Source organism: Poeciliopsis prolifica, unplaced genomic scaffold, assembly GCF_027474105.1.
Source record: "Poeciliopsis prolifica strain line A6 unplaced genomic scaffold, Auburn_PproV2 SCAFFOLD072, whole genome shotgun sequence".
NCBI classification, from domain to species: Eukaryota; Metazoa; Chordata; class Actinopteri; order Cyprinodontiformes; family Poeciliidae; genus Poeciliopsis; species Poeciliopsis prolifica.
Genome location: NW_026562447.1, coordinates 1,794,179 through 1,811,934, shown reverse-complemented (window position 1 = coordinate 1,811,934; position 17,756 = coordinate 1,794,179). Strand labels below are relative to the sequence as shown.

General features: G+C 37.6%; 1 protein-coding gene across 7 annotated transcripts in view; it reads left to right on the top strand.

Annotated features, from left to right (window-relative positions):
- The first annotated feature begins 516 nt into the window (after window positions 1-516).
- myo3a (myosin IIIA) overlaps window positions 517-17,756 on the top strand; it is a 50,245-nt gene continuing 33,005 nt past the window's right edge. For 4 of the 7 annotated variants that reach the window (XM_055020942.1, XM_055020940.1, XM_055020941.1 and 1 more), the window contains exons 1-6: window positions 3,641-3,880; window positions 5,107-5,290; window positions 6,172-6,306; window positions 12,781-12,885; window positions 13,011-13,110; window positions 17,651-17,727. In XM_055020942.1, coding sequence (XP_054876917.1) covers window positions 3,759-3,880; window positions 5,107-5,290; window positions 6,172-6,306; window positions 12,781-12,885; window positions 13,011-13,110; window positions 17,651-17,727 — 723 coding nt within the window. In that variant the 5' untranslated portion in view covers window positions 3,641-3,758. The other 3 variants (XM_055020946.1, XM_055020944.1, XM_055020943.1) reach the window with 3 other exon arrangements.

The following is a 17,756-nucleotide window of genomic DNA, read 5'->3' as shown; positions in this document are numbered from 1 at the left end:
AAGTGGTTTGATTACAATGTGGCGTTGGACTTTTCATTATCCATCCATCCATCCGGTAAAATATTCCAATTTCTCTAAATTTCTGAGGATTTTATTTTCATTATCTTATATTACCGTTATATTTTGTCATTCTGTAAACACATTTTTTCATTTTTATTTTCTATTCTCAACTCATTTCCATCCAAACCCAGAAACGGTGGCCCCTCCTGCAGTATCCTTTGTGTTATTGGGGTTAAGCAGCAGCCCTGTTGGCCGGACTCTCAGACCCGGCCCGGCCTCCCGCCGCCTCCGGCCCCCGGTGTAACGGGACACCGATCCGTGTCTGAGCAGTCATGGCCTGTTCCACCTGACTCGCTCCCGGCTGCTGCTCCTGTTAGCTTTTCTTCCACCGGGCTAATTTATGACCCTATCACAATCCACCAATTACTTAGACTAATTACTGGAGTCTAATAACTCTAAAATGCTCACCTGAGTTTTGATCTCTAATATATAAAGAAGGAGCTGGGACACATGCGTTGCTAGCATGTTGAATCACTTAAAAAACTGTAAGTATGCTGATCTTTTTTAACTTACATATCTGTATTTTTTTGGCAAGCTGCACGTTTTCCTTTCTTTCTTCCTCCTTCATTTGATTTCCTTATTTGCAAATTCTGGGAGTGGCTCAGCTGAACTGCATGCTTACAGTGTTTGTTTCCAACTGTCTTGGTGACTTTTCTTTGCTTTATTAATATTATTTTTCTCAACTCCAACCATCAAAGGTCAGTAAATTAATCTTGGTCTTAATACTTATATCAAGTAATAGTAGTAATATAAATTTGATCATTGTTCAGAGTGAAATAACTGCTAATCTTTTGTTCTAAAATATTGCATTTAACATCACTTTGGTCTGACTTTATTAGTCAATATGTAATAAATTGAACATTTTTTGACTAAAATGAGTTAGAGAAGTTAATTTTGCTTGCAGATGTTTCTTATGCCAAGTGATCTGAAAATTACGTTATAATAATATAAACATTGTGTTTTAAAGCGGCTTAGGAAATATCAACATGAGTCTGGTTAGCTCTAACATTCGTCTGGAAGTGAACCAGCAGAAGAGAACCAGCTAAATATTGAAGCATTCGGCTCTCAGTGTCTTCTATAAGCAAGAAATAGAAAGAAATCAAACAATCACAGATAACTTGTGGCTTCCTCCAAAGCTAAACACAGGTGCAATTGTTTTATATTAATGAAAACACAATGCATTGTTTATCCATTTAAAAAACTGTGCTGGGTAATCTGTTTGTACAGTGTGATAGCTCTTTCTGGAGAAGGAGACGTAGCTAAATACAGCAACATAGTCCAGTAGACTCGGTTTAATTGGGGATTAAAATTGCAACATTTTGAGTTGGTGCATTTTGCTTTCACACTGCGCTGTGTGAAACAATCCAAACTGATTGAAAAACCTGTTTCCCTCCTCGCCTGCGGTGGCGCTGCATCAAGAACAACTGAAGGAAACGACACAAAAACCTCTGAAGAAGACACTCAGCGCAACTTCCTTCTTCGCAATATGTGACCAAAAATGAGAGTCAGGTTTTAGTGTTTGAAGGATTTCTATTTTGTCTTTGGTAAAAGACCACAAGCTGTTTCTCCCGTTAGCACTAATGTAGCGTGTTTTATAGTTTGCTTCCTTCTTTTGGAGTCACCTCTGGTTTGCTTGGCGTTCACATGTGCATTCAAACTGCACCAGAGTTCACATCAACTAAACTCAGACTGAGATTTGTAAACGAATCAGAGTTTGATGTTTTGGTCCACAATTTGATTAGTTTTGTATAGTTTTGGTTTAATTGATGCTCCGATATGTCCATTTTTCTTTTTATGTGCGTAGTTAACAATTAATTGATTGCTAAATTAGTTGACAATTAATCAAGCCCAGGAAAAAATGGTGAGTTCTTATTGGTGCTCCCTAATCAAACCAGACTTTCTAGACAAACAAAGTAATGCTTGATTAAAGTATCTGTAGAAATATGTGGCCAGACACTGATTATCACAAAAAGAAAAACAAAAAGCGCAAACAATTCATGGCAACAACAGCTCCACCAATGGGACTATTTTCTATAAAAAGAAAAATGAAGAACTTACATTTATTTGCTCACACAATTTAGCATTCCTTATTTGAAATCTTTCAAGTCCAGGCTTAAAGAGTAAATCAGTTAATGACGGCAATAAACCATCAATGGCTCTGTCCAAAAACACAATGAGAGTTTAAAACACAACCACTGACCCAGGAGCTGTTGCTACAGCAGCAGTGGCACAGTCCATATTTCATACGTATTTCATACATTTTAAAATCTTTTATTGTTGTTTCAAAAAGCCCAATCATGTCTATTTATACGAGAGACACAAGCTGAGCCTTACATGTGTAGCTCATTATATGTGCACTTGTACACAGGCTGTGGTTAATGCCACGTCCCAACACAGTTAATGAAAAGCGACAACCAGCCAGTGCTGCAGGGGATGCAGGGTTAGATAACCCTACACACACACACACACACACCCACACACACACACACACACACACACACACACACACACCCACACACACACACACACACACACACACACACACACACACACACACACACACACTGTCTTCTCTGAGGGATTATTTCCTCGCATCCTGCTTGTGCTCTGGTTGGAGGTGTCCACTGTGAGTCTTTGGGTTTCGTCTTCCTGTCTCATGTGTCAAAGCGTGTTGACACATGCAGAGGCAGCGATGCATTATGAAAGACGTCCGCAGATTGCTCAGTGCTGCACAATACCTGCACAGGGATTCACATACAGGAGTCTAATTGCTCTGTGCAGATAAAGGCTGGCGGCATTTCTGATCGATAATCGGTTAGTTTTATCTTCCTACATCCACAGATATATCTGTATTTGAATCATCGTGATCATAATTAGCTTAAAGGTGACCTTTTATGCTTCATTGAGCAGGTTAGCATAAATGTATGCTAGCCTGAAAAACATGTTCATTGCATTTTTATTTGTTTCTGAAGAAAATTATACTTAATGAGATTTGATTTTATTTTGAACTCCTTTTAGAATGAAGCGTTTTGGGGCTTCTGTCACTTTAAATCCAAATAAGGTGCTGCTGGCCACGCCCCCCAACTCACTCGCAGATAAAAATGGCTAGAAAATGATCAGGAATGTTTTTTTTTTTTTTACTATCCGGGAGTTTATTTCACAAGGAAGTGCTTTTCCAAGACCAATATTTCTGTTTGCGGCGCTATAAATGCTGTTCCAGTCACAGTTAACTAAAACATAAATAAAAAAATAGTTTTTTACTCATCTATGTGATCATAATAGCAACACAAAATATTGTAATAAAATTCTACCTCTGTATTGCCAACCTGTAAAACAGTGAGAGGCTTCTCCAAAGCCGCTGTAACACAAACTGCTGGAGAAAATCTTTCCTGCCTTCACCACCATGTATGATAACTCTGAAGAATCTTGAGTTAATATGAGTTACAGCAATATTTACATTCCCTTTGGGATCAATAAAGTATTTTGGATTTGAAAACATTCTTGAGCTCCACTTGGATTGCTGGGTAACAGCAGAATGTTACTTTTTAAACAACAAAAATTGATAAGTTGTAGCCAAACGTATTCAGAAGCAGTAGAACCCAACTTTGAACATATCCAAAATGTGAGTTTTGCTCCTTTAAGGAGACATCTGAACATCCAGTTGGCCTTTTGCACCAGTGCATGCTGCAGGCGTCTGAATGGGTGTCTATATGGGGAAAGGCTCAATGCTGCAATACAGGCTAATTCCTGCTAATCCTGCTGCAACTCCTACTACTTACAGAAGGTTTCCAATGGCAGCCCCCAAGCAGGGGAATTGCTGGTGAGATTAGCTCCTGCGTTAGCTCCTCCTCTGAGGTTTTCATTCACGGCCGCGCCGGCCCAGCCCAACATTGCTAACCTTTCGCTCAGAAATGGATTAATTTTTTAAAATGTCTTGTTTCATATTGGGAGAATAATGTAAGTAAGTGAGAGTCACCTTTTCAGATATTTCATTTGATCCTAAATAGTCGATTGATAGATGGGAATCTAAGAGCAAAACAAAAATGAATATCCTTGAGAGAAATCTCTTTATTTGAAAGTGTTGTAAAGGTCGAAGCAATGTTTTTATTTTGTTTGTTGGTTTGTTGGTCTTTTCTCGAGTTTGTCATTTAAATGAGTAGATTTCTCATTTTTATTCTTGTCTTGAAGATTTTCCAGTTCAATTTTTAAAATAAACGTTTGCATTAATTGATTGCTCTCTGGATCTAAATATGCATCTCACATGTCAAGCATATAATTAAAACCGAGTGTTTGACTTGCTTATATAACAACCAGAAAGTTGGATGTCTCCTGAAATAACCCCATACTTATCCACAATACAGTGCAAAGGTTTTAAACCATTTCCTATTTCATTAAACATTGCTTTTCGTCATCCAGATTCTCTTGTTATATTTAAAAGTCGTTCTTTCAATATTTCCAAATGCTCTCAAAATGTGTTTCACCTTTTAAGGCAGTGTATTCCTCCAGTTTTTAGTTAAAGGCTCTTTAGGAATCAATTGAACTGAGTTGATATAAAATTTGCTGGCACCAAAATGTCTAAAAAATCCATTATATATAATGTATTGACACTGGTTTATTCATTGGGTTTAAGAGCCTTCATATGTCATAGGTCGCAGGTAAGTGGCTTAGTGGACACAAATAAACAAACAAAACAAATTGATTAACTACTGAAATTGGTATAAAACAAGAAAATCTGACAACCATTTTGAAAAGCTAGAGGATCTTTGGAAGCAAAGATTTTAACAACTGACAGTTCTTCCTGTTTCAAGAGGTTCAGTGGCAGTGGTTAGAGCAGAGGTAACCAAAGTCAGTGTCCTCCATGTTTTTTTTCTTCATGTTTTCTGAATCAAATGTTGATTTATGAGCAGAACCTCTGCAGAAGTTTAAGATAAAAGGAGTTGAATCAGCTGTTTTGGAGCAAAGACATGTCAGAAACTGTGTGGAGTTTGACATCTTCTGCCAGAGAAGCACTTTATCTGTTTTGTTTTGCTTTGTGTCGTTGTGCAGGAGATCTCTCCTGAAAATGTTTCCACAATCAGGAAAATCGATTGTCTTCGACAACTTTCCGGATCCCACCGACACCTGGGAAATCATTGAGACAATCGGGAAAGGAACATACGGGAAAGTCTACAAGGTTCTGAACAAAAAAGATGGAAGCAAAGCAGCTGTGAAGATATTGGATCCCATTCATGTGAGTCATAAGTTTGGTAGTACCTTGGAAGTTTACTGCAGTACCTTTGTCTCCTACATCAAATAGCTCTTTTTTTGCTGGAGGAGTAGATTTAGCTTTTCAATCTTACAAAAAACAACATTGTATTCTTAAAAACTGGAATACAGAGAAGCACACACACCTCCAAATTGCACCCACATCGCCAAATTGCACCCAGATTCAGCTATAATATGTGCTGGAAGACTAAAGGGAGTAAAAACATTATTTTCTACCAAGTATTTTTTGTCTAGTTTCTAGTGAAAATATCTTAGTACACTTGAAATAAGACAAAACTAACTTACAAACAACTTTTTAGCATATAGGAGCTTGTTTTTAGTAAATAATTACTTTTTATTGATGGAAAAAGTATAGTACTGGCATATTATTTCACTTATAACATGGACTTTACATGGGCTGTCCTACTCCTAATTACTGTGACTAAACAAATTAAACAAAATATTAACATGTTTGATCAAACCTATTTAGCTATTGGTTTATTTAATTGTGCCCCACTTGTGCAGCGTTATCAATTCAATTTGTAATTCAATAAAATTATGTTTGTATTTTAAAAAAATTAATGTTTTAAGTCAGTTCAGCGTTGTTTTTCTGTATAGGACTGATACTGATAACTCACATATAGGTAATCTAGATTTGGTGTTAAAACTAAACATTAGATATTCATAAAAGTTGAGAGAAATACCGGCGCATTTAGATTTTTTAGCCATTATCCTTCCCCAAAATAAGGGATAAATACACCTTCCTGATGACAGCTTTAAAAACTTGCATCAAAAAGTTGATAGTTGTTTGTTTTGTGATGATTTTAAAGACTTGAGATGTGTTGTAAAAATGTCTCTGCTTTGCAGGATATAGATGAGGAGATTGAGGCAGAATACAACATCCTCAAAGCTCTGTCCGACCACCCAAACGTCGTCAAGTTTTATGGGATGTTTTACAAGAAGGATCTGAAATGTGGCGATCAGTTGTGGCTTGTGCTGGAGGTAAGGACCACAAAATGTTTTGATAAGGTGGGACGACGGAGATGATATCAGGTCTGGGCGTTGAGACTTAAAATTAAAACCTCTTATTTTTATCATACCAGATGCAAGTTTTGCTTTCTTTCTTTTCTAAAACAGACATTACCAATGACAGAAAACATTTTCAAAAAGTGGCTTTTATTCAGTCATCCGTTCTGTGAGTTGTACAATGGAGTATTAGGACCAGGCTGCAAGAATCTTTGCTTAATTTGAGAATATAGTCATAATATTAGCAGAATAAAGATGCAATTTTACTAGAAAAACTTCTTAAAATTACAAGAAAAAAGTTGTTTTAAAGAGAACAGAGCTTAACCCTGGTAGGGTGGTTCTTCATTTTTCTCAATTTGCTCAAATTTATGATATTGAAAATACTTTGATGCTTCGATAATAAAAGATGAAGGATTTACTCATCTTCACAAGATGCTCAACATTCCTCATTCTATTTTTTTGCTACTTTTTGTGCTACTTTATCATCCTAATATTACAACTTTTTTCTTGTAGTTAAAAAAAAACCCTAGATGGAGTCCTGGTGCTAATTCTGCATCATAGAGCTCAAAGTCCAACAGCGGTAAAACACGCAGAGGAAACAAGATGGCGGCTCTTGGAGCGCTGACGTCACTTCTGAAATATGAAAACCCACGAAGGGCAATGGTGGAAAAAAATTCAGATTTTCCAAAACTTACATTTTCAGAAACCAAAAATTTAATTGCTGAATCAACTTTTCACCAGACCTGTATTGTACGTCTTGCTATCCATTGGTGCCTCATAATGAACGGGGATTATGTAAGAGATTTAGCCACCATTAGCATCCCAGGAGTTTACTTACAGCCTACCTGGGGGATCTGGTCCCATGCCAGCTCACGTCATGAGGGAGGAGGTTTGCTGTGAGCAGCAGAGCAGGGATTTCTATTCACCAGGGATGTCTCTGCAGATTACCTTACAACATCTCAGGCTGAAACGTCCAATTGGCTTTATGCTCCTGCATCTGCTGTTGTTCAGGGTTGGTGGGATGCCACAGGATTGTTTTGGTCAGAGAGCAGACTAGTAAAAACCCTCTGCCTCCTTGTGTGTCTTAAATGTCAGGTTCTAGCCAAACGTGTAATGGACTGAGGTCGAACTCAGATGAGGAAACGTGATTGTGAGATTTGGTAAAATGTCAGATATTAGTGTTTGCTCTTGTGTTTTAGGTTCTGCATTCAGGACATGGATTTGATTCCAATGAAGCTAAATAGTTTTTAAACAAAAAGTATTTGATTCTCCCTGGGTCTCACATTATAGGTCTGGTGGATTCTGTATAATTTGGGACCAAAAGAAAAAAATTGGAGGGGAGTCAGATTTTAGCTATTATAGGATTTATCTTTTGACTCCCTATGATTTGTTTTGGTTGTATTTACCCACAATGCCCTGCGTTGTAGTCCACTTCCTTCTTTTATACTGGTTTGTGGTTGACTTATTGTTCGCATAAGCATTTGAACTGCACCAAAATTCACTTAAATCAAACCGAGACCGAGGTTAGTATGCGGACCAGAGCTCACTCTTTGGTCAGCTTCAGAGTTTGATTACACACCTACACAAATGAGCTGGAGTTTGATTAAAGTGGACTAAAGAGAACTGGTGTGAATGCAACTTATAGTGAAAATCCCGTTCATTCGGGAAAATGTGAATGCACACTGGACCACTGGAGGCTCCTTACGCGATATCTGGTTGACTGGGAGGCAAGACGAGACTCTTTAACTTAGTTTTGTGTTAAATACAGTGGAGGATCTGTGATGCTGAGGGCCCAGGGTTTGGGCTTGGATAAAAATCAGGCGGTTTCTGAAAATTTAAAATAGGTCGGAACTGAGTTCTATCTTGTGATCTTCATGCAGATTTTTAAAAACTCGTTGCTTTGTCTGTGGCGCCCTTATCCAAAAAACTTTAATATCAGCATCAATTTCTGCAGAGTAATATTTTTCTCAGATCTGTGAGAAAGAAGTAAACCACAGTGCTCTTTGGACTGTAGTGGTTGTGATGCAGAGTTTCCATATTTTTGTAATCCTATCCCACAGGGTTCTGCTCTGACAACAGTGGCGATATGCAAGCCCAGCAGATGGTTTTCACCTTTCCATCTTGAGTTTCGTTGCCTTTTTATCGCCGTTCTTCCTCCAGACTTTTGTAGAGGTCCTTCAAGTTACTTTACTCTAAAAACAAATACCTGCTGGAAAGACAAAAATTTAATCCTAAACCAGAAATATTTGTTATTTTCTGCAGGGTAGTTGTCGCCTAATCCGTTGACGTTTGCTTAAAGTAAGTGCTGGTTTTACATATGTGGAATATGGCCTGACACCCAGGGTAATATGGACCAGGGGGCGGCATATATTTAAAAAAAAACAACAAAAAAAACCCAACAAAAAAACAAAGCTTGATTTATTTTTGTAGAGCATATCTAAAATATTTCAAAGAAAACGAAGCTTTGGAAGCGACAATGCTACGTCACACATATTATTATTTGCAAAGCAGCCAATTAAAGAGCAGCATTCATTTTCCTTGTACCTGATTGGCTGAGCCACCAAGAGTGGAAGTAAGGAAGACTAGATGTCAGCTTCTGCTACAATGGTTCCATCCATCCGTCCATCCATCCATATCTGTCCATCCGTCTGTTTTATTTACTCCTTGGCTTCACATTTCTCTTGTGAGACGTTTAAATCTGGCAGCGAATGCGAAGGTTGAAGTCGCTGGCTGACGGTTCACTGAGTGTCTGTGTTGTGTATTCATTAGTGTGTGTGTGTGTGTGTGTGTGTGTGCTGTGAAGTAGCTGCACATTGCCTTTCAGGAGGTAAATGACAGGAAAGCATGAAGAGAGGTGGTCACTCACCATGGTTACTGCTCTTCCTTTTCAAACTGTAATTTTGGTCCTCTTGCCGCGCCGAGAGGAGCCTTTAGTGGCAGACCGCTCATTATGAGCTGAATTCATACGAACTGCATCCGCTTCTTTGTTAGCCGCTTCATTGAGGTCTGGGAGCTTTTGGCTTTGACTCTGTGCAGCGCTTCCTTTATGATTGCAGATGTGCGCAGAAATGAGCAATCTTTTATGTGCTGAAGCTTAACGAGGTTAAAAATACTTCCAAGAGATGCAAGAGGGAGCGACTTTTGTTCTGTGATTGAAAGTGAAACGCTGATTTGGGTTTACTTTCGTTTGTTGCATCAAAGGATGAATTTAAAAGGGTCAAAAAAGGCAAGATTTTAAGGACCGCTTCATTTCTTCCCCAAGTCTGCCTATTGTACTTTCTATTGTTCACTGTCTATTGTGTCACTAAATTTAAAAAAATAACTTTTTTCAGTCTCAAAAATGAAATTTGCTACAACCTAGAGGTTCAGTTACTTTGAAAAAATAACTATTCAACCCACCATAAAATTAGGAATGCACCGATACCGATATTTGATAATAGTGTTGCCACTAAGGACGATAACCAATATTTACCGATATTATATACAATACTTTTTTCAACCATTTTGAGAACTTTGGGGAAAAAAAATGACCTGAAACATCAGCAATACTATAAATATTTGTTGTTAAATTTGCCTAAAATATATGTTAAAATATAACCAGTTCAGAAAACACAGAGCTAATCAGAACATATACCAACAGAAAAAAGGGGGCGGAGCAAATTTATTTGCTTATTTATTCACATCTATGATAGTTAAAATAAAACCCTGATACAAACTGAATGTTTGTATGGATGGAAACCATACAAGAAACTTGAAGATGCTGCTATTATTATTAATCCTTTGTTAATAATACATGAGCAAAACAAAAAGAAACAGGAAGCAGGTATGATTCTGCATGAGATCAGCTGTTAGCGTCTCTTCCTCTCTGCTTCTGTGGACGCTAATTACCAATGAGGGTCAAAAGTTTAACCCCCATTCAGACTTTATAATAAACGCTGTCAGGAAGTGGATACCTCACCTGCAATGCCTGTGACAATGACGAGACTCCAGGAACAATGGGGCCCTTGTACAAACATACAGCTTTCCAAACGCAGTCATTTATGATAAATTAAAGATAAAAAATAAAGAAAACCCCCACACATTCTGAATTTATCATCACTGGGAAGCAGACATCAAACGAGCAGTAAATTTGTTTCATCTTTAGATTTGTTTCATCCTCTTCCTCCGCTCGTCTTTGATGACAGCCTTCATTTCCATGACTAAACAAACACCTGACCTGCTGCTCCACTTGATATTCACCATGTTCTTTGACACTAAAAGCTCAGTGAAAACCAAAGGAAGACGATCCTTTCAAATTAATGACAAACATTCAGATTTTAAAACTAAAGACGAAGAATTAAGAGAAATGCTCTGCATCTCGTTATTGATATTATAGATATTCATGCAAAGAAGAAGCTGTTTTTCCTGATCAACAGCAAGCAGCACAGGTTAAGATTAACTGAGAAAATCTAACTCATGGCTTCCAAAACTGCTTTGACCTTTGACTTGAGTTTCAATCATCACCATAACCATGGTTAGAATCCAAAAACCTTCACCTGTAACGTCCAGAACATCATAGTTCTGGTTATTATGGACCTACGACTCTAATCCTTCTATGTTTGTCTCACATCTGATAGGTTGATGTCACGACAAATACAACCAAGTTCACTGTATTTGTTCTTACAAAAGAGAAAATTGAGTTAACATCAATTCTATACGTTAAATAAAATGAAATAAATAACCCTAAACAAACCACAGAGCAATAACAAGAAAGCAAAGCACAAACATTTATGATTAAAATGACTAAAATGATTAAAATGACTAAAATTCTCACAAGTTGCAACTTAAAAGAGACAATAAAATAGAGTTTTGCTTTTATGTCTCATTTTTCAAAGATACTTGAATGGAGCAAGAGAAATCTGCAACCAAAAAAAAGTCTCCCTGAGGATTTTTGCACAGCTTCTTGTGCAAATATCTTGGTGCGCCTGAAGACAAAACCAATTTACAATTAACTTTTCACAAAGACATAGAAGCTTGTTTTAAGTTAATAATTTTAAATATCAATAAAAAAGTACAAGTTCCACTGGCAAATTATTTCATTTATAACATGAAATGTCTTGTTATAAGTGAAACAATCTCCAAGTGATTTTTAATTGATATTTTAAAATTACTGACTTAAAACAAGCTTCTACAGAGTGATAAAAAAAAATTCCAAGATAGTTTTCTTATTTCAAGTGTACTAAGATATGTGCAATAGAAATTACACAAACAAAAAAAAAGAAACATTTTGTGTTTGTGCCGTGTGTGACTGAAAATGAATGCATGGGTAATTAGAGTCAATATACATAAAGTAACGCTGTTGGAATAAAATTCATCTAAATGTGCAGAAATGTGCAGAAATATGCATTAAAATGGACATATTTTCCAGACTAACAGAAGAGACGATTGATTTATCCGTGCAGAGTGTTTCTTAAGCCACACTTAGTGAATAGTTTTGTGTACAAGAAGCATTGAAGCCTAAAATCAACACTTTCAGCTCTCAGCACGGTGACTGACATCCTCTGTGTTTTTATTTCTCTTATACCTTTGGCATCTCCTGAAGACAGGCCCAAATTAGGGGTTATTATTGTTGCCAAGGCAACCTCCGGGGTAATTTTCAGTAATTTTCCAAGAGAGAGGTATCTATTGACAGCAGAGTCCATACCGTGTTGCAGTATAGAAAAAGAAAACACAGACAAACACAAGAAGCCTATTTGTTGTCCAGAATATTCTGCCGCTGTGTAAAAATGCAGTTGAGAAAATGCCAAACATTTTACTCAGATTAAAGTAGCACTAACTCAACATCTTTTTACTCTAGTAAAGGAAAAATGTAACTTTCCAAGAATTTACTCAGAGTAAAAACGTATTTGGTTGAAAGGAAGCTCAGGTACAGAGAAAAAGATCAGAAAATCTGATTTAATTTCCTGAAATGATGTCAAACAGACAAAATAGAAAGTCATGTGCAATTTCTGTCATTTGAAAGAAAAATCAATAGAAAATAACATATTCAGGCAGAAGAAACTCTTTCAAATCATTTTTACTTTGTAAGATGTTTTTATTTGTTTGCATTAGCTCCATTATCTGTTTTGCCAATTGAATTTAACTTCGTCGAGCTCTACCTACAATTTTTCATCACTAATATAGACTTCTGCCTTAAGTTTATTTCACAGTGTGTATTTGAGGACAGTTTAGTCATTTAAGCTCAGATTAAAACGTGCACATTCACCCCTGCTAAACTCACTCTGCAAGATAAGCCTCCATACTGTCAGAATTACTTTTTCTCTCTGTGAAATCTTCTGATTTCTTCCTTCGCTGCTTCTCTGTAAAATATTCCGCATGTAGGTTTGAAATGTTGTGTAAGCCGAGCTATTCATGCTGACTCATGTTGAGTTTTGTCCTCTCGACTGTACATTTTCTTTTTGTCCCTTTCAGCTCTGCAATGGCGGCTCTGTGACGGATTTGGCCAAAGGCATGCTGAAAAGAGGAGAGAGGATGGAGGAAGCCATTATTGCCTATATTTTGCATGAAGCTCTGAAGGTGAGGATTGGTTTTAGCTTGCAAGAGGGAGAAGGGAAATTGGAAAATAGTCTAAATGGGGTAATTACACCAACAGGTGTTTCACAAAAAGAACAACAAAAAGAGTTAACCTCTTGTATTCACAGGGCCTGCAGCACCTGCACATCAACAAAACCATCCACAGGGACGTGAAAGGCAACAACATCCTGCTGACGACGCACGGAGGGATAAAACTCGTGGACTTTGGTACGCAGAGAGAGAGAGAGAGATCCTTTAACGTTACGTCTCTTTCTGGCACCGATCCGCCCAAATCGTGTTCTGGCTCTATTTTGCGGAAGAAGGTCAAACCCATTACTGGGAGCTGCCTGCCAAATAAACGGCGACGCCAATTAGTTTTGTTGAGAGGCCGAAACCAAATTACACCAGCTCGCCAACGCGGCTGATGATTACACTTTTCATTACACCCTATCTTCACTATTGTTCCCCAGACAGCAAAGGGCAGCGCTGCTATTCTTCCCCTGCTTTCGCTCATTTGCTTTTTTGGCTTTCTTAACCAAATGAGGCAACCAAAGTGAAGGGCTCATGATAGGCAAAGTGATTCTGACTATTTACAGCAGATGACTCACTCCCAGTTTTCTTCAGGCGCTGGAAGGGGAAAATAAAAACAGCTGCCTGTTTTCATTACAAATAAAATCCTCCCTCAACGTGTGTGTAGGTTTGCATTTTGTCTGCTAATTGTGGGCCGTCTCTTAAAAGCCTTTTCTTGTAGCTCCTCTTATATGAAGAGGAGCGGAGTGGAGGGGGTTTAATGGAGTCGCTAATGCGCAGCAAGTCCATCGCAGCTTTCTGCTTTCACTGTTTATTACAAAAGTTTTCAACAATACAGGGAAATAGCCGATGTTAAACTGCTGATATTTTATTAAAGTTGACCTGTTATATTAGATTTCATTCTGTTTTGACGTTTGATATTTTGAATGAGCTGTTTCATGGCCTCTTGTCACTTTAAATCCAAATAAGCTGCTTCTGGCCACGACCCCAATCAAATGTTTACACTCGCATGTGAAAGTGGCTGCAAACAGATGCACAATGGTACATCTTTGAAAAGCAGAAGTTGGGGCCCCTGCACAACCAACAGGTATGCAGCAAAAGGTTTCTGGATGGTAAATCAACAGTGAAACACTCGTCTTTTCCAGCAGCCGTTGTACAGTGAACACAGCAGTTAAACCAGCTTCTCGAGCTCAAGTTCGGTTGCTAGGTAACAGGGCTGGGCTCGGCCGGGGTTGCTAGGTAACGGCGCAGTACCTAGCATTAGGAGCAGCTCATTCTCCAAATGCCAAGTACATTCACTCTTTGGCCAACAGAAATCCGGCTAGGTGGTTTTATGAAACGCTGGAGGTGATTTCAAAAGCAGCTGAGAACAAAATGAAAAAGTGCAAAATCTGAAGTTTGCATAATAGCTTCCCATTAATGCACAGAAGGCATTTTTAATTAAGAAGATTATAAAACTTGACTAGAAATAACATTTTCTAAGCACGTCAGTTCCAGGCTGTTTGTTATGACTCTACAGCTTCACACTAACTTATTATTACAATTACGATGTGGCCAAGTGTGGCAATGAGCAGAAAGGGTTAAAAACATCTGTGGTCAGAAAGAAAGAAGCACTATTGCTAATTTATATTTTAGTATATTTTAATTTATATGTTTTTACAAGCAATTGACCCACATCTATACTAATACCATCTGACAACACTTTTTTCAAATTGAGGCTGACGTTGAGTTGTTTTCTGTGCCACAAATGGAAAGTTGTGATTGACTGTAGCATATTTGAAAGCAAGCACATCATGCAAAGCTTAGTAATTGAGGGTAAAATGCAAATAATAGTCAGCTGATGAAAAGGATTTTCTCCGGAAGCATTTGAAAGCTAAATGAGTTCAACTTTTTCTTGCTCCACATCTTGAATCTGCACTGTGTCAGTGCAATAAAAGCTACAACTCATGATTTAGGTAAGAGATGCTGTGGCACCACCACTTTAGTCTGCAGGAAGTGGATTGAAATGCAGGGCATTCTGGGTAAATACAACCAAAGCAAACGCAATAGCCTAGCACAAGTGGGAGAAATGGCTGACAGTCTTTTACCAAAGCGAAAGAGAAATCCTACATCTAAAACCTGTCGCTACACCAATTTTGTGAAGAAGGAAGTTGTGCTTATGTCTCCTTTTTTGTGGTTTCCTCCTGTGGTTCTTGCTGCAGCGCCTCCAGAGGTGAGGAGGGGGACAGGCTTCATTTAGGTTGAATCTTGAGAAAGATGGAGCGGTTTGGATAATAATACTGATGTGTGACGGTGACTCAAAGCGACTGGCGGTTTACTCCGCGCTGCGTCGTGCTGCTGGGATTAATGTGGGCTCTTTCTCATGTGGCGGATGAGGAGATAAAACCCCAGTTGTGACTCATCACTAACAGAGACAAAATGGCAAAGAGCAGCGGAAGAATGAGTGGAGATCTTTGCTCATGAATATTTTAATTGTCAGTGTTATCTCTGTGATGATTATTGAAAAAAGAGGAAAAAAGAGCCAATATCAATATGAGTTGTTTACGTACTCTGACTTATTCTAGATGTTCAGTTTGTCTTGGCTCATGTTGGGAGATTGTTTGGGGAGGGAGGATTTTAACGACACAACGTCGCCTGGCTGTCTGTGCCGCTTTGTGCTGCAGATGATGATAATCCTCTTTGATGCTTTTCGCTCCAGTGTTTTCTCTCCATCCTGCGCTGCCACAGCGTTTCAGAAGCTGCTCAAAGTTGGGTTTTACAGGCGCTTTTTTCATGCTGCAGCAAAGAGCCTTTAGAGACATTGTTTCTGTTTTAGAAGACATCTATTCCTGTTTAATCTTAGTTACACGTTTAACCATCTGGATAATCAGCTTTGTTTTCCTTCAAGCCACTTTATTTTAGAATAACACTCAGAGTTTATACGCAGAAAACTCTGGAACTTCCTGATTTCAGTGTTTTCTGGGTCTGGAAAAAAAACTACAGAAAACACTGAAAGATGAAAATATGAGAAAGAAAGAAAAAAAAATTGCTGTTTGTCTTTCTTCCCTTCCTTCCTTTCTTTTATTCCTCCCTTCTTATTTCTACCTTTCCTTCCTTAGTTTATATTTCTACTTTTTTCCTTTTTCTCTCCTCTTTTCCATTTCCAACTTTTCTTCTTTCATTTTTTCTTTTCTTCCTTACTTTCTGTTTCATCCTTTCTTCCTCTCTTTATTTCTATCTTTTCTTCTTGTTTTGTCTTTGTTCTTATTGCTACATTTCTTCACTTTTTGCTATTTCTACTCTCTGTCATTCCTTCCCTCTTTTCTTACTTCCTAGTTCTGCCTTTCCTTCATTCCTATATCCCTCATTTCCTTCAGATGTTTTCTACACTTTATTTATTTTTATTCTTCTGTATATTTAATTTACATTTCTTTTTTTCACAAATTTTCTTTGCATATTTTTGAAGAAATGTTCCCTGAACCTTTTTTGTCGGTTACTTTGCTCCTGCAAATAAAATAAAATATTATACTAATCAGGTTAATTGCTTCACCAACTCAAGTCCTGATTCAGTTTGAGAAAAACTAAGACAATAAACTTAACTCTTTTGAACAACTTCTTATTGCTGAAGTTTTTGTTTTAAATTTCCAACAAATTAAACCGGACAATGACTCCTGAGGTTCAGGCTGAGTTTTGCAGCAACATGTTGCCCCAAAGTTGCCTTTTTCTGTCATTAGATGTTTTTTGTATTTTTTTTCTGGAGGCCATTTTTGCGTTTTGGGTTCAACTGGCTTCAGTCGGAGCCACTGACACAAACCAACATGGCGTGACGATGCTTCATCTGGACCAGAGTCCCGTCTGCAGGCCAGCATACTCTGTGCTTTGCTCTATTGCACAAATAAAGGATGCGTGAGAAAACAATACCTCTCGTTTATTAACTAGTGGGTCTGCAATTAATTGCACTAATTATAAAACTGTCATCAAAATAAGCACTGTTTTTATATCAAAAAACCCCCTTCATCTGCTAAATTATTCAATAAAAAGACATATGAGATAATTTGTTTTGTTTTTAAATCTAATGTTTAGGTTATTCAACCATAAAATTGGTGCAAAATTTTATTATACACCAATGTAATTAAAAAGTACTTATTTTAGAAATGCACAGCTGAAGTCTGTTCTGCTTTAGCATGTTTAGCATTAAGATGCTATTTTCAGCTTGACAAGCTAATAAGCTAACTGGTTTTAGCACAACTTGAACACAACAGTAGTTATGAAATGATATTGTCCTGTTTCCAGTTACCAAGGCTTGTTACATTTGAATTTTATTCAAATGTTGTTCTTGAGATGTCCAGCAAAGTCACACTAGGATTTGTCATTCAAAGTAATGCATCAGCTTCTATCTGCATATACAGTATGTGTGTCACAGAAGAAACGTTCTTATACGTTTGAGCAACTTCTGCTTTTTTTGTTGAAATTTTGACAAATCATCACTTTTAGCAACAAATTTTATTTTTGTAAGAAACAGAAACACAATAAATAGATATTTATCAGCATGAATATGCCAGATTTATCCAAATAAGTTGATTTTCATCTGCAGGAATTTAAAAGAATTACATTATGATTTACAGTAAACACATATAATGAAAAATCGGTAGGAAAAAAAACATTTTAAAATAGATGTAATAGCTTTTTGTTGCCTATTATTACCTCCATTGAGCCTTGAGGCTAAGCTAACTGAAGTGTGCATCATTTTTCCTTGCAGGTGTTTCAGCCCAGCTGACAAATACCCGTCTGAGGAGGAACACTTCGGTAGGAACCCCCTTCTGGATGGCCCCCGAGGTACATGAAAACGGCCCCATAAAAGCTCC